The sequence below is a fragment of the Aphelocoma coerulescens genome, chromosome 1 (assembly GCF_041296385.1).
Source record: "Aphelocoma coerulescens isolate FSJ_1873_10779 chromosome 1, UR_Acoe_1.0, whole genome shotgun sequence".
NCBI lineage: Eukaryota > Metazoa > Chordata > Aves > Passeriformes > Corvidae > Aphelocoma > Aphelocoma coerulescens.
The window spans coordinates 111,270,744-111,296,553 of NC_091013.1; the positions used below are offsets into that span (position 1 = coordinate 111,270,744).

The 25,810-nt window shown below is 38.0% G+C and overlaps 1 protein-coding gene across 15 annotated transcripts in view; it reads right to left on the reverse strand.

Moving 5' to 3' along the window:
• Window positions 1–25,810, reverse strand: part of ROBO1 (roundabout guidance receptor 1) — a 654,072-nt gene that overhangs the window by 245,893 nt on the left and 382,369 nt on the right. For all 15 annotated transcript variants that reach the window (XM_069024504.1, XM_069024524.1, XM_069024532.1 and 12 more), the window contains one exon: window positions 6,622–6,948. In XM_069024504.1, the coding sequence (XP_068880605.1) occupies window positions 6,622–6,948 (327 nt within the window). The remainder of the gene's footprint in view (window positions 1–6,621; window positions 6,949–25,810) is intronic.

The window sequence follows — 25,810 nt, forward strand, 5'->3', positions numbered from 1 at the left end:
GACCTGAGGAAGCTCACAAGCGGGGAAAAAAGAGGAGACAGCCAATAGTGCCAGTTAATTTGATAACTTGCACCAAGGAGTTCCCTCCAAACTCTGCTTGAGGCTCAGCCATGGGCACACAGGCTGGAGGCCTATTAAACAGCACATCACTTAGTGCTGTGGGAAAGGAGAAGAAGCAGCATCAGACACAGAAAACAGACTGTAGTATCAAAGCCTCCTTTTCCTTCTTCATGCAATTAGGATATCTGTTGTTATTCGCATTTATACTTGATGCTAGCAGTCCAAATTGTCTTCCACAGGCCTCTGAAAAGCAAAACTAAGGAGAACTTCAGTATCAATTCACTATGTTGGCTGGATTCAAGAAAAATACCTCAATAGTTGTCTCAGGCTCGTGCTTGAAATAGTAGAGCTCTTCAACCTGAACAACTCTGATTCAATTTTTTTCTCTGAAACTAACAACTTGATGACGAAATGTGCGAAGCGCAGCTTTCACCTCATTTTAAGAGCCAAATCCCCCAGTTTTGGTTCAAGGTTTCAGATAATCTTTTACCCATAAGAGCTGCCATTCCACAAAAAGACTGCCAGCACGTTGTTTGATTTATGAATTTGCTCAGCAGCACAGCAATTTCTGGCAAGAGTATAAAACATCCAGTTTTGCTTAATCATCCATCCCAGCATGGCCACCATAACACCCTAAATTAGTCATCGGCTTAAGAATAATCTGTTTATTCACAGTATCACAACCCATCAAGAACTCTACTCCTAATTTCCTACACAGTTTCTGAGAAAACACAGACATGTAAGAACAGTTTTCAGGCAAAGTGCGCATTATTTTGCCCTGATCTTGGCATAATTGCATTGAATAGGACCCTTTTATTTATGTGCTCTGTTTTCACAGTGGTTGAAAGTCTCATGTAACAGTATTCATGACAAATTTTCATTTTTCAAGTATTGTTGTTATCCAATGACAATAACACTCACCTGTGAACTCTTTTGATACAGAATTAGCTATAATGCTCAAATATGTTGATGCACATCCTCAGTGAAAGTCCTCACAGTCTGATTCCAAAATCTAGTGAAACTTAGCACTTCAGATGTAGTATGAACAGGCTTCCAAACATCCCCACAGAACAACCAAAATCCTGAAATACTAATCTTACAACTCATGATTTTTATAACTATTAAGAACTAATCTTACAAATTTCCAAATACATACAAGTTGCATTTTAGACAATAAACATGGAAATGTCCTTTAATAATAGACTTTGATGTAACTTTAAAATGAAGTTCTGCCAAACCAAACTTTCAAGTAGAAGCACATTTAAGTTATGGCATTTCCAGTCAAGCTTCACTGCTTTGGTTTTCTCTAGGTTCTGTTTTGGCTTTTTTTTTAATCTCTAAGGTTTTGGTTTTTTAAATCTGTACATAAGTTTATTCCTTAATGCAAAAATTAATCTTGTAACCCTCTCTAAAGCATGCACAGCCAGTAATTCTATTATTTTATCCAATTATTTCATGAGTGCAGGCAAAAGACCCCAAAAAGAAAGACCTTTTGTGACACCTTAGAACTAACCACATACTTGAAACAAAGCCCTGACTTTTGGGAGGCTTTGCCAAAAAAAATTGTAAGCAACACAAACAGCACATGTTTGCCATACACATGGGTGCCTCAAATGATGGAAGTTCTGATGCGTATCCAAAATGTTTTATTCATTGTCATGCAGCTGAAGGGAGTCACCTGTTGTTTGTCCCATTCTCTTAACACACCAGTGATTACACATAAGGTCCATTTACACAAATTTAATTGTTTGACTTTTGACAATGTTACATAACTTGCAGGTAATAACACAAACAATAACACAGGAAGACTGTATATTGCCTAAAAATAATGCAACGTGAGGAAGAATTCTGCAGCTATTTGAGCAGCTCATATTCTGTGTAACAGGAAAGTGAACTACAGGGAAGTCATCACTGATCTTCAGATTCTATAATCTTAAAACTGTGTTTTTAAAACTAAAACAGTCATCTAGTATGTATTGAAGATTATGTTATGATGATGACAAAGCTACACGTGAAAGAATCATGCCAAGTACCCTGGTCATAAATATACCCCCTTCTCTAAAAATTCACTCTGACAAGGCAAGCCGTGAGGGGAAAAAACTTTTGTGGTAAAAGAGAAATATGTTTGTCTCAGAAAAATATGATTTGAAAAACAGATTTGCAGAGCCCCTGACTAGCACACATAACCAGCTTCATTTGCATTTTATTTTTTCTTAACAGCCCAGAAAATCTCTACAGCGGGGAAAGGAAGATGAATGTACCCCTTGCAGCTATTGCTGCCACTCTCGACATGAGTAGACTTCTACAAAATTGTTACTTAACAGATATCTGTTAACAGATCCAGAGATACAATTTTCCTCAAAAAGGAATTACAGAAAAAAAAAAAAAATTATACACTTGCTTCAAACTATCACACACCAATAGCTGAATTTGGTGTTAATCAGGTGGATCCATTCACCAGACAGTCCTGAGAGATTCAAACATATGAAGCAGCTTGCAGCCACTTTCCAGTCGGATAATGCACTTTTTCAAAACTGTATTTCTCTACTCTGAAAAATGACTTTGTTTTCCAACTGTTTATGTGATAGCCATAACAGTCTTCACCCTTTACTCTGAGGATGTATGATTCCACTTTCTTCTCCCACCTGTAAAAGCTGACATTTATAGAGAGAATTAGCCAGCTTCATTTTGACAGGGACATGCCCTTTTCACATTCTTTGGGACCTTTCACCACCAGAGAACGTGTCACTGGTAGGCAGTAACCCAAAACCAGTTACATTCCTCCAAAACAAAACATGGAGATAATTTAAGCAGGTCTCCAGTGATCAAAAGGCTGAGTTCAGGAAGTCAGGAAGAGGGAGGGAAATGGGACTTGGAACAGCCTCAGTCTGGAGGATGCCTCCAGCCTGTTACCTGATTATCCCATCGCTCTCCCTTTCTGAGCTACACTGCAGAAAATGCATGCTTCTGCAAATTAACTCTGAACACATACAGCCAGTCTCCATTTCAAAAAAATTCTGGAAATGTGATTTCAAATACAGATGAAACCAGTCAACTTAAAAAATAAATAAATAAATCCCCCAGTTAAAAAGGAGTTACATCACTTATTTGACTGACTTGCAATTCCCATTTCTGTTGAGTTCCTTTTTATGCCATTTTATCTCCCTCACATTTATGAAGATATTACAGATCTAAATGACAAAGAAAATGTCATGTAATATTAAATTACAAAGCTTCTTTGCACAGAGCTGTGTAACAGAGAGTAGTTTTACTACTCTCTAAAGTGTCTGAAAGATTTTAATTCCTGAAATATCAAGTGGCTGGCTAAAGAACATGTTTGGTAGATTTAGGATACCACTCTTCGCCAGCCAGAGGATCACCTTGTTTTTTAAGGATTTTTAGGGGATGGGGCATAGTTTCAAAGAAATAACCAAAGAAACTTAAGGAAATACAGCTGCACAAATACCTTTATATAAAATAAAATAGCATTATGGAGAAGATATAACAAATCCTCAATGCTGTGAGTAGACACACAACATCTTCAAACATTCTGGAAGGGCCACAAGAGGCAGAGACTGAATAAGAGACTTATTTAATTCAATTTGCTGATAATAAATTGTATTTAGGTCATGTTCAATGGTATTAATTGAGGACTAACACTATCATTACTGAGATATATATCAGTGGAAGAAAATGCAGCACCCTCTGGATTAAATGACATGCAAATGCCAGTCAAGTCACCAAGGAGAGGCTGATGACTAGAAAGTGACAAAGCAGAGGGAAAACTACCTTCAATGCTATGATTTAAGTCCCTACTCCCTTGTGGTAATCAAATCTAATGCTGTTTCACAAGCTCTTAAAATACACAGGTATTTAAAAAGACAAAATGGCTTTTAATACAGTGCAATCTTCTGAAATCTTTGTAGCTTTGAAATCCCACTACATTTCCTTCTTTGCTACTATGGAATCTATGCACAGGAAAATGTCCACCTAATCAAATAGGCAACAAATTCTCTTTGTGGGTGACTCTCAAAAGATGAGCATTGGAACTGCTTAAAAAGCTAAAAAATAATTGCAGAAAGGCATACAGACATGAAAATTTACTTTAATATTAACATGAATCTAAAGTCAAAATCAAAACATCCATTGAAAACATTACTATATGAGATGATGGAAGAAGGGTGATAAATTGCCTATCATGTTATGAAACAAACTGGTGCAGACATGAGCTGCCTCTTCCAGTGAGAGCAGCTACACTGCAAAACATGATGCTGTTTCCTGTTTCACAAAAGGTTTTTGGGTAAAATTGCAGCATCAAAGCAAATAATGAGTACTCTTAATGATCTTCTGTACTTTGTGGAAAGTAGACACCAAATAAAGGCAATTTGTCTCTGTAAACATACAAAAATTAAACTGTAACATAAGGATTTCTAAACCAGCAACTGTGTATGACTAGAGGTATACAAATGTAAATGCTCTGGTGCTCAGAACAGGTGTGCTGAGAACTGATCAGAGCAGTTTGCTGATTTGCAGCAATCCGCTGTGAACCTACCTCCAGTTTATAATGACGATAGCATTACCCCTATAATGCAGCGCTTTTTAATTTAATGCAAATTTATTCCACCAGCCTTCAACTCTTTCCTTGTTCCTCACCTCTTCTGCGCTATTTAAAGTGTTTTGGTGCTATTGCACTGTCACATCACTACCTTTTCTACTAAAATAATAACCTTTACTGTTAAAATTCTTTGTCTATGATGTCCTGGTATGCAATTAGAACTGTATGCCATAATACCTACACATTTTATTTCCAAATATTAATTGTGATTTTCTTTTTTCCCTGACAGCACTGTTGGTGGTTATTTTTTGATACTAGCCCTTCATACAAGAGCTAGTGAGATCCACTTTGAGGTGGATTAAGAATTTACCGCTACACTATTGTTAAATGGTGTACATTTACATGCTTGTAAGAAGATACTTTTTCTTTTTTGTCTTGAGTGTTGCAGAAACTCTCAAAAAACTTGTGACAATATTGGTATTTTGCATTCAGACCCTGTTGGTCAGACTCTCTACTATAATCACATGAAAATTACTTGAGCCAGGGGTGACAAACACATTTATGTACCAGTTGAATTGCTGCATGCCACAGTGCATCAGCCACTGAAGAGTCCACCTCACGTTTCTGGGTTCTGATGAAAAGTTGTCGAAGACACAGAAACGCTACGTGCATTTCACACATTGCTTCAAGGTACATCACAACCCAAAAGAATGTGAAATAAGCACAGAACATTAAAACCCATTCTAGGAACCAACATGAAGTGCTATAAATGAAATAGCAATTAGATAAAAATCAAGATCTTAGACGTTAAATGCCCACTCAAAATTACACTTAACAAGATTACACATTTACTGGATAAGCATCCTTCCAGCTACCCAGACACTGATTACTTTTATCACTAGAAGTGGTTAACGAGGAAACAGCATGATCTTAGTCATGTATATCCCCTCTGTTATATGTGAAGCTTGAGATCCTTCTGGTGTAGTTATTAAAGTCCTTGGGATTGTCTTAAATATGCAAGACTAGATGGAGGGCTCAAGCTAATGCACAAATTTATAGTTTATTTCCTTGGCCTTCTGTGAGACTTATGAAAATCTAACCTTTCTTCCAAAATTATACACCAACAGTGGCACTTAACTTATCTAAGAGATAAGAGCCTCTTCAGAGCTAGTTAACAACATGAATCATTCAGTCAACAGAGATCACTGTTTTCAGAGTGACTCACCCAGTTCTGTGCTGCTCTTCAACAAGACACCAGGTGAATTGCTACACATTACAAAGGAAGCCTATAAAAGCCACTTCAAAACAGATACCTAACTTTGAATTGCAAGGTTTCCTCTCATACTTCAGTACCCCCCAAAATTGATTTTTTTTGACCTACACTTGGCCCTCCATACAAATGCTTAAACCACTTTAAGGCACACTCTCTTCCTCTAAAACAAGTAGAGTTTAAAGGATACACAGGAAGAGATAAGCATTACAAAGTGATGTGAACATACTTGACTGCTCCTTCCGTTGGCCAAATACTTAAAACTAGAGAGAGAATTTTGTGGGCCAGTTCCTTTAGAGAAAAAAAAAAAATTGTTTCTAAATCTGCCATTCTTCCTAGTGTTTATTTGTGCAACAACAATTACCCTGTTAGATCAAATCCTGGCTATCCTACCTCCTATTACACACTGTAAATTGCATGGTTATCTGGAGAGGAAAAAACATGTATAAATTGAAACTAAGTATACAGGATGTTACAAACAGTAAGCAATCATAATTTCATGGAAGCACAGAAGTAGTGAGCACAAAATCATCTGAACTTCTCCAGTGCTATGATACATCTTCTGACTCTCCTATTTTCCTACCTCAGTATAAATAATAATTTACCATGTAATTCCTTCACTGCTTTTAAGTCACTGCCTCAGAGGCAGCTCACACTTATTTTTATCTTCAAGTAACATCAAAGCAAGCGGCTCTTACCAAAGAGTGGAGGGGGGGGTGGGGGGGAATGTACTTACTTGCCACCTCCAGTGATGCATTGTGACTTACAGCTTCCCCGAGGTAATTCCTTGCCACACACACATAGACCCCTTCGTCCGGCCGGCTCTTGCGCCCGTGCACGATGCGCAGGAAAAATAAAGATCCGCTGGGCAGCAGCATCCGGTGGGAGCGCGGATCATCCTTGTCCGTTTCCACCCGCTCGCCCCCCTTGTACCACTCGATGGTGGGGGTCGGCCTTCCCTCTGCTTTGCAGTTCAGAGTGGCTGGTTCTCCTTTGGAAACAATCAAATCGGAGGGGTGTTCCACAATTCGAGGTGGGAAATCTTCCTGTCGAAGACGGGAACCTGCAAGGTAAAAATGTAAAGTTTCCTTAGGGAATCACTGCCGGGTACAGTCACGGTCTTGTAGCTTAGCATTTGATAAGAGCAGTTATTAACATCCCGAAGCATACAAAAGAAAACGTAATGCACTTCACTGTGTGCAAGCTTCTCCCAGGTGAGTATGTTCAAAAGCATTTTTTCAACAGGGGACCTATGTTAGTGAACTGCCATATTCCTAAATCACATCAGTCTTTACATGGATCTATTCATGTACATAAATTTATACATACATGTATATGCATATCTAGAATTACAAAAACTAGTCCTACAGATACTCCACAGACATCAGACCACCTCAACCAGCAGAACTGGAACTGCTCTAATCCATAACTCAAAGCCATAGCCAACCTCATGCAACCTTTCAAAAAGGCCATTAATTCATGCAGTGTCTACAGAGTAACTTAACATTTCCACTGCCCACAAAGTTGCTTTATTTCACTACTACTACTACTTTATTTCACTCTGAAGTTCCCTGTTACGTAGTGCATAGAGGTGTAAATGCATGGAGGGCCTGGGGGACTCTTATGCCTCCTGCATCAAGGAAAATTTTACTTTATAAAATTCTAGATGTCTCCAACCTAGAAAAAACTGAGACAAGAGTATCCAGAATAAAAGAAAAGTTACAAACAAAGAAGATACTCTTCCAGACAAGCTACTCCTAAATACAGTGCTCTTCTAGAAAAGCATTCCATTTCAAACTATTTCAAAATTCAAGCTGGTAACTGGCATATCAAAAAAAAAAACCAAACCAAAACCATACAAAAATGAACAAAACAACCAAAAAAGACCAGCCAAACAAAAAAAAAAAAAACAAAACAAAACCCAAAAAAACCCAACCAACAAACAATAACAGTCTTCATAGATATATACTAGAAACGAACATAACAACCAACTGGGTACTCAAGAATTCCAAACTGGGAATAAACAGCTATCAAAACTTTCAGGGTTTTAAAATGTTGACTCATATTCAAATTACTGTTTTCCTTATTTCTCGAAGCACGACTTTGCCATGGATAAAAATTAGTCTCTTGGGTCACTAATTCCTGATTATTAAAATCTCAGATGCCAAGATCCTTTATTAACATTAATAACATGGGGTTTGAACAGCTGCGAAGCACCAGAAAGAAACACAAGATCTATTCACTGCAGGTTAATAGACCATAAATTGATATGGAAACAGGGAAGGGAGACAAGAAGAGGAGTGGTCAAGGGACTTCTGTTTTAAATATATGCCAGATATGTCCCATATATGTACATATATATATTTGTGTATATGAAATGAAAATATTCTAAAATGTACAATTTTCATTTTATTTCACATTTTCTTCATCTCAAGATAATTATATGTTAAACTAATCAGCTAGCACTGCCACACACTCTCAAATCTCTGGCAGTATGGCCAGACTACACTGAAATACATTTGCATTCTGTATGCAGTAAAACAGGGTAGTTTTACATGAACATTACAGATCATTAAATACAAAACATTTCAAACAGCAATAAACCTACTCTTCAGATAAGCTTTGGGTAGAGAGAACAGAGCCAAGGAGCTTCCAAACCCTTTTGCTGGCTACACACCCCTGCACAGCCCAAGCCTGCACATCGCTCCAAACCCAGATTTTAAGCAGCATCTCCAAGAAGTTTGGCACAGGCCAAACCCAGTGAAAGGAGAGCTAAGAGCACAAGTAAAGAAAATTGTGCCTACCACCACTGGCCTTTTTCAGCAGCTAAAAAGCGTCTAATATACTTCTGTGTTCCCTGAGAACACGTCCCAGTCACTGCAAAGCTGCATTTGTGTCCATTCATCCTGAACTTTTACACAACTTTTGTGAAAAGCCCCTCATTCAATACTTCTGCCCTCACATTTGGGCTCGCCAATTTCAAATCCCTCTTTCCAAGGTAGAAATGCCTAGAGAGGGATTAAAAACCTTATTTTGTTTGTATTTTTACTCTCTTCCTATGTAACTCCCAAGGAAAGGCATAGAAACAAAGGATTACAGAGCTAAAATCAATTGCTCTAAGTCACTCTGGAAAAATAAAAAGCCAATTTCAATGTAAGATGTTTAAAGGCAGTTAAGAATTCGTTTAAAAACCAAAGTTTTGACATATGCTCATATGTACCATGTTTGTATTTTCACAGGCAATGCTAGCCAGCCAGCACACAATACAGTACAAGCCTCCTATTGTTTCTTCCTGCCTGGCGCAGACCACAAATAAATGAAATACCATTTTCAGATATATTGTATGCAAGCTTTCCACACTGACATTTAACTGGCTGTGCATGTACTTCAAGTACTGTACAGAATGAAAGCATAAAGACTGACCTCTAAACTTTCTTGAAAACTGAGACTCAAAACCCTAAGTGGGGGAAAAAAAAATCCTTCAGGATCATCCAGGAATGCTCATATGTATTTTTATCTTTGCTGGATATTACTGGATAAGATAAATGACAGAAATGTCCACTAAATTATTGTTATTTTTTTTTTAATCTTAGCATTTTATAAAGTAACATTTCTCTAGCAAATTTCATAAATCAGGAAGGGACAAAAGTAGCATGATTAGTTGACTGGCACATAGCGAGCATTAACCACAGATTCAGTGACAACTGCCTGAGGGGTATAATGGCCTTGACAACCAAGTTACAATCTTTCTACATATCTACACATTTTTCTTTTTCTTTTTTAATCTTTCTTTTCTTTTAGCTAGTTATTTAAGCTGCATTTACGTTTTATTGAGAAGAAGCAGCCTCAATTATCAACATAAATCTTAAGAGTGGGCACCAATCCTGTAATTTTCCTGTCAAAAATCCTTCCCAGAGGATATTTGATAAAAAAAAAAAAAAACCTCTAGAAGCTGAGCACCTAATACATACTGGATCTGCCATTAAAAATACAACAGAGCTGCTTTTTCTTTCCCCCAAAGATCACAGCACTGGGTTATAGGAACTAACCAACTAGTGTTCTCTGCTTTTATTACAATTCAAGTATTTCATAAAAAGTCAACTGGATGCCATCAATTAAAACATGCCATACTAATTATTTCATGCTGCTACTTAAAAGAACAATTATATGAAATCATGTTCCCAGTTTCTTGGACTATGTCACAACACTTTTTACAAGAATTCAAACAATGACATAAACAGATGTGAAGGTTCAAAGACAACTTGCATTAGATGAATAGCAAACTCGCAGAAGCTAAGATTTGCCTTTATTCCCACCTTAAAACTTCTTGTTGGTAGCATATGCAAACAAAACATACTGAAAAACAGCAGAGAGTGTATTTAAATATGAAAGCTGCTGCTACCAGGGGTTCAAACACTGTGTACCCCTTGTGTACAAACACTTTCTCCTTCAGGGGGAAAACAAAAAAGTTTTGTGCTATTGGAACAAACTGCATCAGTCCATCTAAACCTGAGCTCATATGGATATGGAAAACCTCATTTCCCAAGATCTATATATCTAAATAGTAATTTATCATAAGTATCATAAAATACTGCGTGACAGACTGCATCCTTAGCCAAATTCCTGAGGGCCAGTATACTCTTGGACCAAGTTCTTTTCCCCAGCACAAATACAGCATTAACACTGATTTTCAAAGCACAAGAACCTTGCTCTTTTTTTCTCATTACTGAAACCCTATGTAAGATCTGAGTAACTGGCCTAATTGCTATCAAAGTTATTAGTAAAATGCTAACAAACAAAACCACAAGTTAAACAGCAGTGTTAGGTGATCCTTGCAAACAATTATACTTATTTAGTACCTAAGAGCTTCCCCAATTCCCCAGTGTTTCTAGTACTAACTTAACATATTTCAGAAACTTTTCAGGAAGTGGAGGGGAGTATCTTTGTGGTTTTATGTAAGTTGACTGGAAAGATGTTCCATAAGTCTCTCACTCTAGTGGTTAGAAATCTTTGCTTAATCCTCAGGTTAAACATATCCCCAAATACTAAATACCTCGTTCTCCCTGTGCTGAATTATAATTATAAAGTGCCCTATAATTCAGATCTCTCCACAAACTTCTTGAAATTTTATGCCTTTGACATGCAATTGCAACCTTTTCCTTTTTTACCATCCTCTTGGATTCTGTGTTGTTGCTGCTCTTAAAAGTCACAAACCTCATTTCATCTGGTTTTCCCCTCATAAGATTTGCTCCCCCTTTTCCTTGTCTTAAATTCTAGTTTGAGTTTCTCCTTTTTGAAGATGGAAAACCCAAACCATATACACTCCAGAGGCAAGTAGACTTTGAGTACTATTTCAAGCACACACTGCAAACCAATATCACACCATGCTACAGGGCAAAAATAACTACAAGATAAATCAAAGTACTTTTCTGAAAGTGGCTTTTCCGCCCCTATACCTGCAGCTAACCTAACCTACTGGGTTTGCCTTGTTGCACAGACAACAAATAATTTTCAAGGAGAAACAACAGAAGTAGGAAGATCCACTGAGATTTTGTCCCATTCATTTTCTTTCTCTCAACTTCTCCATTCTTTTAATATTCCTATGCTTTGTATACTACGCTTGTGCAGCTTCAATAAAACACCTGATTTCCTGAGCTTCGATGTCTACAAGAACATCACATATCTAAAAGCAACCATTTTGACATTTCCTTTTCAGGTGTTGCAGTCGTACCTTCATAACCAAAGATATGAAGTAATTAATAAAGACAGTGATGCTGGGCCTATCTGAATTTTCCCAAAGTAGTCAGCTGCACTGGAACAGAAATTTCATTGTCTAATTCTACTTTGCTATAAAACAAAAGAGTAAAAACTGCATTTAACTGATATTTCTGAAACACTGATTGGAGAATAGCACTGGTGTCACTTTGGACTGAGGAAGCAGGTCTTTGACAGTTTTATTTACAACAGCTGTTCATTTCTAACAACAGAGCGTTAAACATATGTTCTAGAAAAACAAAGTTACACTTTTTACCTAAATCCTGCCATTATTTTGCACAGTCATAACTGTGAACATTTCCAAAACTCTTTCAAAAGGATGCCACCTTCACAAACAAAAATGTTCACCTGCAAGTGAGAGAGTATTTGCACACTAAGGAGGAAAAGGCATAGTTGGAATGTAACAGCACTGTTGCATCAGCTGATTAATGCCCACCCGGGACTACAGGTTTATTGAGATGCATTTCAAGACATGGTAAATGGTTCCAAATACTGATCTGGGAGTAGGTCCAGTTCTTTTCAACAGATATCATAAAATGTGACAAGCAAGGCTCTGACTTTGGATCAGGAGAACCTGCAATTTCCCTACATCTTCCCAATGAAGAGAAATGCCCCATTCCTTTTGCTGAGAACACAGAGGAAAAGAGGTGAGCAAGATGTAACTGAAAAGAAAAGCCCTGAACACTACCTGATCACTGCCACCAGGAAACCACACTGATGTTCCCTGAAAAAGAAGTTGTTCTTATCTCAGTTTACATCAATATGTCAAGGAATCCTTTTGTTTCCCTCCCTTAATTGCTACTGAAATTTCTGTTCCTAACAGTAGATGAAATTATTAAAATATTTTCCTTTTAATTATTTCTTCCACTAAGGGATATTTTGGGGTAAAGCAAGTTGCACTTTAAATACAAAATCTGATTACAAAATGTGGGCCATGGCTTTTAAAATAAATTTGTAGACACCCACAAAACGTTTTTCCCGCTTAAAAAGACAGCAACAAAAAACACTTCAAGGTTAAGACACCATGAATTACAATTGCATTTCTGTCATAGCTACCACACTATCAGGAGATGTCAGAAACCAATAATTTACTGTACACTTATGGCTGGAAAAAAAACCCAGGGTAATGACAGAGCGCCTGGAGTTTTAAGCCACGTCTGTCTGTCTCTTTGAAATAAGAGATTAAATGGGAGCTGTACTAAAAATGCCTCAAATCCAGACTGATCTTGCCTGGCTCTTACACTGAGAGATGTAACCCAAACACTGCAAGCTAGAGACATTCGATTTGCACAATATTCATGACCTGGTCAACTGAACAGGAGCTAGTTGAAGTATTGTAGCAATAGGCTAAATAAACAAAGACAAAAAAATATTTTTTTAAGACGTTTATATATCATTGGTGTAAATGGTTTGTTTCTGTTCCTTATTCTGCAGTAATTCTGGACATACATGATTACGTCAGAAAAAGCCGTAAGTGTCAAGGCAAAAAGACTTCTGGAAAGAGGTACATTATCTTAGAGTTATTTAAATACTGTGCCTGGTGGGAATGGGGAAAAAAACCTGGCAAATACGGCATTGCTCAGATATTAACACTGAGTCTCCATTTTAGTTCCTAAAGACATATTTCCCAGGAGATGCTAAGAGAGACTTGCTCTCTGAAATAATCACTTTCAACAAAGAAGCCCGAAGTGGCAACAGTAAGAGTCATGCTTCAGTTTCTTAATCCAAAATTAAATTCAACTCTTCCAAATTGCTCTCAAACAAACCACTTATTTTCAAGAGACTCAGCTTTACACTCAATCTTTGTTACACGAACACATGCTACTGGTTTGTGCAGCAGTTAGCATAAATAAGTCCTGACCTGGTTATTCATTAAATTAGCTAGAATATAAATTTAAAATAATAATATTTATATTGCATCATGTAAGAGGCTGACATTTACATAAAGCCCCAGGCAATAGTTAATGTTCCCAGGGTAAGAAACTAGGCAGTTTTATTTTTTCTTTCCCTCAGTTTTGTTTTCTGGTACAGTATTTATCTTTTCTGACTTTGGTGGATGCTGGAATAGTCTGAGATATCAGTTTGTAGAGCAGTGACTTTTGAAACTAAAACTCCCTCAGTAAAAACAACAACATCCCACACCAAACTGCTAAGTTGGGAATAGTATTTTCCCTTAAGGGAAACATTAATGAAATTACAGAAATACCTTCATTAATAATGCAAAATTAACTATGACCCAGTGAACTCCACTATATTCAAAAACAAAAACAAGCACAATGGTAATAAAGCCTATTTCATTACTCCTTTTGTCTTTGAAAGGGCTGGAGTGATGCTGGGAGATACTTTCCACACTGGGATGACACTGAGAATTGCATTGCAGCAAGACTGAGAATGGCTGAGCTGTATGTGAAGGCAAGCTGGTCTCTGGAGATTTGGATGTGACAAGCTGGCAATGACCACACCAAACTGCAGGATGAGTGAGGCAGCGAGGTCAGGCAGGTACACAAAGAGCGTGACACCGTGGGAGCTGCACAGGCCCTGCAATGGCTCTCAAGAGCATAAGGGAAAAGAAGTGGCAAAGGATTATGGAAAGGATGCAAATGTTAAGTAGAGCTGAAGTAAAGAGACACTGGAAGACCACCAGGGAAACAGACACTTGAACTATATTAAAGTAATAGGATTTGATGATAATTGAATAATTCTGTGGACAACAGAGCTAGAAAGATACTGAAAATGACCACTGGTTAAACAGAGGACTGGGGACACAGTGGGAAGATCTGAGACAGCTCAGAGCAATCACTTCTGCCCTGTCCTCCTCCTTCCCTGGCAGATGGCATTCCCTACAAAGGCAGGACTGACAGCTCTGGTCTGCTGTCAGCAGCTTGAGAAGAGAAGAGAGAGTAAATGGGAAAGTGAGGGGACTGAGGCTGGTGTGAGTTACATAAGAATTGCCAGTTCCAGAGCTTGGTTTTCTATTGAGCAAGGAGGGAAGGAGGATTAGGAAACAAAGAAGAGGCAGTCAGGCTCTCCTCTATCTTCAATCCTTGTCCTCGATCATGTTCCACCCCAGACTAGAAGAGTACCTCATTGGCTGTGAGTCACTGGTTTGCCATTTGGGACAGGAAAACAGAACTTGAGGAAAAACAATGAGAGTGCACCAAAACCAAAGGAGGACTGGTAGCTGCACTGAAGGAGCCAAATGAACTTACAATTGAGTAACAATGCCTACGACTCAAAATTATGTAGATACATTATATAAACAATTATTACATTAATATAGTTATATATTTTATATAGTATGTATTTTCTTCGTATATGTGTTGATAAATCAGATTTCAGACATACTGATGCAGAAATTTTTTACTTCACCTGTAGGTTTTGTCCATAATCAGTGTCAAAGATTTCACCTATTTGTGGCATGATTACAGCATATTAGGTTATTTTATTCCAAAACCTAATCTATGTGGACAAACAAAACACAAAATATCCTTTTGGATGATCATACTCATCCAAAAAAAAATAGATCTAAAGATATATGTGGTTTTGGGGTTACTCTTTTCTAAAGTCATGCAGTCACAAAAACTCAATGCTTTCTCTTTATTGTATTTCAGATGAGTTGCCCCCACATTCTTCCAGACTTTTCAAAGTCACCTCCTACCATCCTTCGAAACTGATTTCCACTTCCAGATACAGTGTGAGATTGAATCTGATATTGATCAACTGCATGTTCAAATGTCTGAGATGCTGAGAGAAGGGAAAAAGGATCCTCATTTCTCCAGGGCTATTGGGAAGCCAGAGGAACAGCAATTCTCAACAGGACCAGGGGTTTTCTCTTCTCAGCAACATTCCTCAACTCTGAGACAGCACAAGTATTATAACACCCCAGCCAACAGCACTCCTAGGCTGTGCCTGGGCCCATTTTGCTACATCTCATACAACTGATACTGCCTTTTTTTTTTTCTTGTTCCCAAACTGGATTTAAAGAGAAATATGATGATTCAAAACACCTGTCCAAAATCACACTTTTTAAGATGATTGTAAATCTGTTTCAGATGCAAGGGTGAATGAATGAATGAAACATGAAAACTGCCCTCATGAATCCTAACGTTAGGTATTTACAGGGGATGTATGCCAGCTGAGAAATAAGTTTGAATTTAAATATTCAGTGATTAATCTAGAAATTATTAATGAGGAAACAAAAAGTATTATAATTAAGCAGTTCAGTTTCCCTATTCTTGTTATTATATTAATGGACTAAAAATTTGAATTAAAACAGCTTTCTTTCACCCTATTTAATACATTTGACTTTTTGCATGACATTAAGTTTGGACAATTAAAAAAGTCCAGATATTTTGAATTACAGGTTGTTACTGATGTAACAACATTGGCATGTTTGAGTTGCAAAAGCAAGGATGGAAGTTTAAATCCAAATTAAAAAAAAAAATTTCAATGAGTTGTGTACAATTACATAAAATGTACAGATCACTATAAATTAGAACTATTTTATCATTGTTTAAAAAATTTAAATCAAATAACCCCTTACTGAAAACTTGTCTACCCCTACCCTTTTTTTAAGACATACTTTTATTCAAATATAAAGCTAAGTAAATAAGCACGAAAAGCACAGAAGATAGCATGCTTTCAGGGAAAAGCAGTAAATACCTCCTCCCAAGTTACTCTGCATAGCAATCAACATGATATTCACTGCAGGATGACTGAAGATATTTTTTTATTCCTACTTTTCCCCAATATAAAGATTTGTCAAAACAGCAAAATTTGACCTAAACTTCTATCCGTCAATATCATCAAAGTAATATTTTGCCAAGAAAAAGTGTGAAGTTTTCCCTTTGACTGTGATTGAATTTCATGTCCCTCAAGAGGCCAGAAAATCACAAAATCACAGAATCTTTTGGGTTGGGAAAGACCTCTGAGATCATCAAGTCCAACTTAGGACCGACCTCCACCTTGTCAACCAGACCATGGCACTGTGCGTAGTCTTTCGTTGAAGACCTCCAGGGTCGGGGACTCCACCACCTCCCTGGGCAGCCCATTCCAATGTTTAACAGCCCTTTCAGTGAAGAAATTCCTCCTAATGTCCAGCCTGAACCTATGTGGGGGCAGCTTGAAACTGTCCTCTTGTCCTGTCAATTGTAACCTGGGAGAAGAGACTGACCCCCACCTGGCTACAACCTCCTGTCAGGGAGTTCTACAGATGGATAAGGTCTCCCCGGAGCTGCTTCTCTCCAGGCTGAACACCCCCAGCTCCCTCAGCTGCTCCCCATCAGACTGGGGCTCCAGGCCCTTCCCTGAAGCTCTGCTGCCCTTCTCTGGACTCATCCCAGCACATCAGTTTCTTTGTCTTGAGAGGCCCAAAACTGAACACAGCACTCAAGGTGTGACCTCACCGATGCTGAGTACAAGGGGAGTCCACTGGGTTTGGTTTTTGTTCCTTCAAAAGGTTTCTTTGGTTCCAAAATCAAACCTGAAATCTTCCATGTGGCCGTTTCTTTTACCACTGTTCCCACTTACACCTTCGGATAAAGCATAACTTTGCAAAGCTCAGTTGAATCCAGCTGCAGGTGGATGGCATCACACGCAGAAAGCCACATCCCAGGACTTCCTTAAATGTACAAAAGTATGGGCCCAGAAGACTATCATGCACCGAGTTTTCTTCTCTGATGGATGAAGAACCATTATTATCTAGAAGTCTGAATTCCTACCCCACAGCAGGACTGCTGAAAACCTGGTGAAAAATCATCAAAAATGTCATCCAATGTCTCCGCCACCCTTTTCTCTTTCTGGCTGGATTTTAGTTCTGCTTATGTGAAAATTGTACAGCCACCTGAATGCACCACAGTGGCTAAAAACAGGGCCTCTATATCAAATTGACACCAAAAAAAATGCATATTTATCAAGTTGTTTTGGATGAAAGAAATGGGAAAAAGAATTATTACCAGATTATTTTCCTGAATATTCATAGTGAATTCTTCAGAAAACTTGTGGCTAATACCCTAGGCGTTCAGCAGCCTGAAGTATATTTAAACATGTAAAGCAAAGCTTTTGAGATGTTCTATATGATAAGCACACTCAAGGAAGATATTTAAGTAACACCAGTTTTCAGCAAGTTATTGACTTTTTCAAGACAAAGTAGTGAGCCACAATTTAAGGGATAGGTGTCTGAAGTAATTTATACTTTAAAGAAAACAAAATATTTGAAATGGCCTTTTAAAGGATTAGTAACAAATCCCTAGAGGAATGCAGCCCACCTCAGTCAATTTTTACCCTTAAAAGCAAATTCTGACATATCCAGAACATTAATGAAGACAATGTTTATGCCTTACATAGCAAGCTAAGTGTGAGAACTCTACAGATAAACAAAAATGCTGTTGAATGTCTACTGAAGCTCAGAATGGAATGCAAAAAAAAGTTGAAAAACGGCAGTAGCTTATGGTTGTTGATAAGATTTAGGGAAATGAAGAACATTATTAACAGTAGGAGAAAAAGTTAAAAATTAAATTATTTGATTAAGTTTAAAAAGTCAGCGGTCTACTTCCCATTATTTTAATTATTTTATAATTATTTTTTAATAGCTCACTCAACGATTAGCTTTTGAATAGCTGTTATAAGGGGTTCCGATGAAAGGATCAGAGAGAAACACAGATCAATATTCAGTGGTCATAAATGGAAAAAGGAAGGAGAAGGGAGAGGTAAGAGAAAAATAGTGCTACACAACCATGAGGCTGAGTCAAAGGCACAGAGGAATACTCAAGCATGGAAAAAGACACAGACCTCAAGAGTTCTGTAGACCTGTGCAAGAAAGATAAAAAAAAACCAGTAAGTGAAATGAGAAGAACGGAGCTGTATGATATGAGAGCATTTTAATGCATAATATAACATCACCACAAGCAAGCAGGCAGAGGTTTGTGTGGTTTACACATATAAATGCAAATGCTGACAAAGCCTTCAAAATTATTAAGGAGAATGGCTGTTTGAAAACAAGGGAAAAGAATAATTACTTTTATTATTACTTCTAGCAGGCGAGGGTTCAACCAGCAAAAAATAGGTCATTGCCAGAAATGAATAAACCTTAGAGGAATCTGTGTGCCCAGAAATGTTATCTTTTTTTTTCAACTTTATCAATAGTTCTGGTAGAAGAGATTACTTCTCTGCATAAGGCTTGTTTCACTAGTTAAGATATCCCCACACAGAGAGGCAAGTGGAAAAACAATAGCAGCCACCTATAAAAACAGGCAGCTAGATTAAAAGAATTCGACTAAGTATGCTCCATCAGCTGAGGAAAGCTATTAATTCTCCAGTCTGCAAGACTATAAGGTATGATTATATTTTGGAGTTTCCCTTCTATAAAATTAAACTGTATTTTACAAGGATGTAGAAATGCTGATTTAAAAAAAAAAAAAAGCTACTTCTATTTATTCATATAAAGAAACAAATTTTATCTTATGTACAAGTATCTCTGCTTGGGATTATGGTAATATTTCTAGTATGCAGGGAAGCTACCTGTTCACTAAATTTGTAATAAACTGGAGAGGAGAATGCAAAGTGGACTAGTTTTAACTACCACCTCCATGCCCTGCTTGTGTCTCTCCTTTCTCCTATGGTTAGTTACTCCATGTAGGATTTGGTCAGTGCTTCCTGAGAGGTGGAAGCTGGCTGGGACTTCTACTGCCAGCATTTAATATAAATATCACTACAAACTGACACTGCTCAAGCAGCTACATCCACCTCTGCTACCATGCTGTCCAGCATGGCTGGGCAGGTGGGTACAAGGAACCAGAGGATTTGTTTGTTTTTATCCTTGCAAAGCACTATCCAAGGTTTTAAGCATTCTTTTTTTTTTTTTGCAACAGGGTTTTCAAGGCTAAACTACTTTTTCTTTCTGTATCATGATTATAATTACAGCATAGTTTCCAAATGTTAAAAAGCAACCAGTATACAGACTTTTCCACTTTGTGTAAAGAGCTATTTGAAACAAAACCCTAAATTAAGGCTTCCTGAAAGCTGAAAGTCTTCAGTGGGACTAATTAGACAGAACCACTAGGCCTTGAGGCTCACAGCTGCTCACCAGTACCCTCTGCAAAGACTGAAAATTAAACACATGGTTAGGGGTTTAAATTGATTAACAGGCATCAGTTGTTCCTCCTCTACAGGTAAAGCCCCAATATCAATCTTTTTATTTTCTAATATACCATTATGTGACTAATTAGTAGGCATTATGGCACATCTATCAGTTTAAATGAATTTTTAATGACAATTAATCTTCCCTCTTTTAAAATTCTTATTTAAAATAAATGGGCAATTCTCCCCTAGTGTTTTGATTAAAAACAAAAGCTAAGCCGTGCTAAAAAAAAAGTCAATTAAAAATGAATGGATCTTTTTGTGAGAGGCTGTACTGCAAATTGTCAGTCTTCTATGTGTTACACAGGAATTCTACTCTTAATTTGTTCTATAATTTTGTGGTTGCTGCAAGTATTTATAAGCTGATATATCTGCATTAGGAACACCACACTGGAATAGCTACAGGACTTTACAAACAGAAGTGAATTATAAGTAGTCAAGATACACAGGACACAAGATTAGACAGTATTTGGTTCTTCACAAGGACAGTGGTCAAGCACTCACTGTCAAGACTATCAGGTAGGAAACACCGGGGAAGGGCTTGGAAATCTTTATTTCCATCAACTGCATCAATCTGCCAACACAGCACACCATGATCACTGAGAAACTATCAAGAGGGCAACTGGGTTAATTCATCAACTTCAAAAATAATGATCTAACAAAAAATAAATGAAGAAGAAACCAGTGCATAAGACTTAGAAGAAGGGAAGAAAAAGGTCTCTAAAATACATCAGCCCAAATCCTGTATTTTATCATTGGGTTTCAAGGATAGTTCAAAGCTCTCACAAAAGATTGTGTGCCACTCAACCCCATGTTCTTCTTTCAGCTCGAGAGTGATGTGGTGAAAAGCCACTCCATATCCTCTCATGATAATGCCCCTAAGGGGAACCACTGTATGCAAACACCAGGTGCATGGCCTTGGCAGTATTTTTTTAAAGTGTCTATATATAAAAAGAAAATAATTTAGATTTTCTATTAGGTACATGTAATACCTACAGAGTGCAGAGGAAAGACAAAATGACTCATTATAAAATATTTTTTTTTTTAACATTCTAAGCAGAAAATTATGTAAAATTAGCCTGCTTGGTGTGAAACTGCCTAACCGAGCCAAAATCAAATCTCTCCTTTCTTCATGCCTTGCCACTTTAGTAATGGTAAATTAGTCACTTCCTTCCATCTGGAATGAGCAGTCCACACACTTCAGGTGTCTTTGGGGTGTTAAAGCCCTTTCCTTCAAACCCAGACAAGAATACTTATTCCCAAGAAGGATTTGAGAAAGGTGATGGGGGGGCTGTTTGTATCAACCATTACAGAAGTCCAGCAAACAGAGAAATTTATGCACTAAGGGTATTGATCAGTTTTACCCAAAGCAATCAAAACACCAATTTTAGAAGAAAGCAGTTGTGACTTGTTTACAAAACCCAGTCTGGTAGGTCTGAGGCAGTTACAGAATGTGCTAGTGGACAGAATGTCCTCAAGACCATAAGAACAGTAAGCAGGCATGTGGAGAATGTGAAGCTCAAAGGCAGCCTGGGCTGCAGTGACCATGAAATTGTGGAGTCTGAGATCCTTGGGGCAGTAAGGAGGGTGAGAAGTGCGCTCACTACCCTGGACTTCAGGAGAGCAGAGGGTATCTTCAAGGATCTCCTTGGCAGAGTGCCAGGGGATAGAGCCCTGGTGGGAACAGGGGCCCAAGAGAGCTGGAAGACACTCAAGGACTGCCTCCTCCAGGCTCTAGAACAATGCACCCCTACAAAGACAAAGTCAGGGAAGATTGCCAGGAGGTCTCCATGGTGAACAAGGAGCTAGCTCCCAGACAAACACAGGTAGCTTAGTGAGGGTGGAAGCAGGGATCATTAGGAAAGTTAAAGCACTGGCAGAAGCAAATCTGGCCCAGGACACCAACAGTAACAAAAAAAACTTTTTAGGTGTATCAGCAATAAAAGAAAGACTAGGGAAAATGTTGAGTCCCCTCAGGAAGAATATGGGACACCTGGCTACCCACGACATGGAGAAGGCTGAGGAACTCAACAACCTTTTTTTTCCTCAGTCTTCACCTCCAAGTTTTCCAGCCACAGTGACTAAATTGCAGAAGGTGAAAGCAGGGGTTGGGAGAATGAAGTACCACCCACTGCAGAAAACCAGGTCTGAGAATGTCAAATAAACCTGAAGGTGCACAAGTCCATGGGATCTGATGAAATACATCCATGGGTCCTAAGGGAACTGGTGGATGATGTGGCTAAGCACTATATTTGAGAATACAGTAGTCTACTGAAGCTCCCACTGACTAGAAAAGGGGAAACAACCCTCATTTTTGAAAAGGGAAATAGGGGAGAGCCAGGGAAAATCAGGCCAGTCAGTATCATGTCAGTGCCTGGCAAGATCGTGGAGCAGATCCTCCTGGAAACTATGCTAAGGCACAGGGAGAATAAGGAGGTGATTGGTGACAACCAACATGGCTTCACTAATGGCAAATCATTCCTGACAAATTTGGTGACTTTCTACAGTGGGGTTTACAGCAGTGATGGGCAAGGAAAGGACAAGAGGTGTCATCTTCCTGACTTGTGCAAAGCATTTTACAGTGTGCCACATGAGATCCTTGTCTCTGAGCCTAAGAGCCATGGATTTGACAGATGGACCTCTTGGTGGATAAGGAATGGTCTGGATGGTCACAATCAAGAGCTGCAGTCAATGTTTAAATGTCCAGATTGAAAGTAGTGACCAGTGATGTTCCTCAGGGGTCTGACTGCTGTTTAAAATCTTTGTTGGTGACACACAGTAGGATTGATATGTACCCATAAATCCAACTTTACAACTAAACACAAACTTAATCACTACTTTAAAGCAAAGCAACAGATCCCAAAAATGTCTTCCATCCTAGTTTAAGTAAATACCTTTAACGTTTAAAAGCAAAAGGAATGCTCATATAAACACATAGCACTAAGTCATAGTAGAGAGATCATCCCTGACCTTGAAAAAAGCCTTTCTTGGTATACTTCAGAAGGAAAAAAAAGACCATTTTCCTGTTAATGCTGTCATAAAGCCCACAGTGAATTACTAAAAATCATTACTTTTATGTTAAAAGCTCTCACAATGACAAGAATGAATTAGCAGGGGATGGCAAGTAAAAAGACAAGTAATGCTTAAGAGGCCATCTCCACAAAACACTGCTGGGAATGCAAATGTCTAAAGCTTTGTGTGCTTATTAATATTGCTCATTGTAGTCCCCTCTCTTTGCAACAATTTACCTGCTCTCCTTTGCTAATGTACAATCTCCTTCCCCCCCACACCCATTAGGAAGACTCCCCTCCTTACAAATATCTGTCACTCACCCCACAGCATGCTGGCTCTCCACTGACACAGAACTCTGTTAATAATGCTATTAATAACTACTGGTGGAAAAAAAACCTGCAGGGGTAGACAAAATTGTAGTGGCAAATAATACATTGTTTCCAGCGTAGATAATACAGTACCCTACTAGGGACAATAAGCCAGAGGAACTGAAGTTTTAAGTCCTGGAAAAAGGAATCTACTCCTAAGAATTATTTCGTGTGAGGGGGAGAAGGAAAAGACAAATTCCAGCAACTGAATACAGGACCTGTTCAAAATTTGAAGTAATTAGTATCCTTCCTCCACTGAATATTACAAAACCAAACTTCTGTAAGAAATTCTGCAAAGAAGCCTGTACATGTTCACCAGAAACTACGACTGAATAGTAATCCATATAACTTGAGATTTCTATAAATCATAAAAGGTAAACATTACTAAAGTAAAACATAACCTAGTGACAGTAAAGCTTTTTTCCTCCAAGTAAATATGTTTTTAAGTTGATGTTCCAATCAGAATATGATAGATGGCATTATAATTAGGTATTGTTTTCAGGATGAAAGATTTCTTCACACAGCTGAAAAAAGAACATTCACAACAGGGAATCCTTTAAAAAAAAAAACAACCTAAAATTTCCTTTATACTTGTTCCATTTCTATTTTTAAGGTCAACAAATTGCTGCATCCAGTTATCTGCAAAAAAAATTTTTATTCATTACACCAAAGCTTTATACTTTAAAAACCCACAATTTTTCTTGTCCTCCCCAAAAGCACTCCCAAAACAATTGTTATAGGACCTTCTCAGTTCTGTAGAACCAAATGCAGAGAGAGATCTGACCCATACAGTTTTTTCATACCAATGTCCAAAATATAATGTCTGCTTAAACAAACAAGGGGAAAAGCCTTAAGATGGAGCTACAAAGACATCTATTATGTCTTCATATTGCTCCTGTCATCATGCCCAGTAGCTAACTTTAGTGCCATAGATGCGTGAATTTAGCATAGTAGCTTTCCAAATCTAGCAGGATGAAGAAATTCCATAAACTGCAGGAACAGCAGGTCAACCAATTCTCTGGGACAGGAGAACAAGAACCCAGGGATAGTGTAACATTGTCATGAGCAAGATCAGTACAGGAACCCCGTAAAGAATTTATAGTTTGGTTGTTTGCCTGTGATCCTTGAAGAAACTCGATGGAAACAAACAACAGCTATTTTCAAGTAATTTACTGCAAATAACATTCATAGGGTTAGAACAGACTTGTGGAATAGAGTTGTGCACAGTACTAATAAATACTTGTTATGCTTGTATTTTTGTTAAGAAACAAGTACAGTCTTGCAGAACTTGTCAGCAGATGAACTTAGATTTCTCATTACCATTAAATTACATGGGTCAGGTGGCTCATTTCAATCGAACAAGTACCTACAACATCACTATTAGAGACTTCCTAACTTAAAGACTCAGATTGTCTAATATTAACCCAAGTTAAACATTATAAAAGAATCACACAACAGCCAAACACATGAAACTTGTTCATAAGGAACAATTAAACCCCAAGTCATTACCTGAGAGAAGCGGTCTCCCCTTCCCATAACCTCCAGCACTTGCAATGGCATCATCACCTCACTGTCACTGCTCATAGTTGCCACAGGTTGGACCTTTATCATACTTGCTTTTCTTCTGCTTTACCCCCCACCCCTTTTTCTTTTTTAAATAAAACTCCTCAGATAAATTCATAATAGAACTATTCTCCTGTCTTTATTCTCCTACCTTGACCAAGTCCTCCTTTGCAAAGCACAAATTTTGCTTGGACTTGACTCAAGTTTCAGCAAAAAGAAGTGATCATTATTGCTCTGGAGACTGATCTTCTATTACTTTCATTTCATAGATATTTGTAAAGGGCTCAGTGAGCCACAAACAAAAGCACCACCATGCTTCAGTACATCCTCTTTACACAAGTATACATTTTAATAAAAATGTATTTAAATATCCCTCTAAATCATCACCGCTAATAACATAATTTACTTAGAGCTTTAAGGTGTTTCTGCCAGCCACAAATGGCAAGACTGAGCAGTGTTGGTTACTACTGGAACCATATCAACCTACGTGTGCTCTCCTCCTCTCCCACATCCTTACTCTCAACTAGAATAACTTTTGAAGAAATGGATATTCCAACTCCCACTGGCCAAAATAGGTCTTTCTGCCACTGAAGTATTTCAGAAGACACACTATAAATCTGGTTAATGCACCATCAGTCAGTTGTAAAAACTTGTATCTACATACATCAAATAGTTTCCAAAAGAACAAAACAATTTAAAAGAATGATCTGCAAAATTAGCTATTCATGTTTTATTTCTGTCCAGATTGCCCTACAGCTTCTATAGTGTGACATAACTTGCCAACATATCATACAATACTGGAGGATCAACAGAGAAATTTACTGGATGTGCAAAAGGAAAGGGAAGTTGAGGGAAATTCCAGTGTGAATCACCACTGAGGATCCTTGGGAGGGGAAGGGGAGCAGAAGGGAAAAGAGGAACAGAAATAGTTTTCTCCTATAAAGAATGCTTTTCAATTGAAAACTAAACCAGAGTTGGAAAGAGCAGCAGTGGATTCCTCAGACAGATGGTGTCAATAGATCTGTCTATTAGTCACTTTGGCAGCGACAGTATGGTGATGGGGCTCACAAA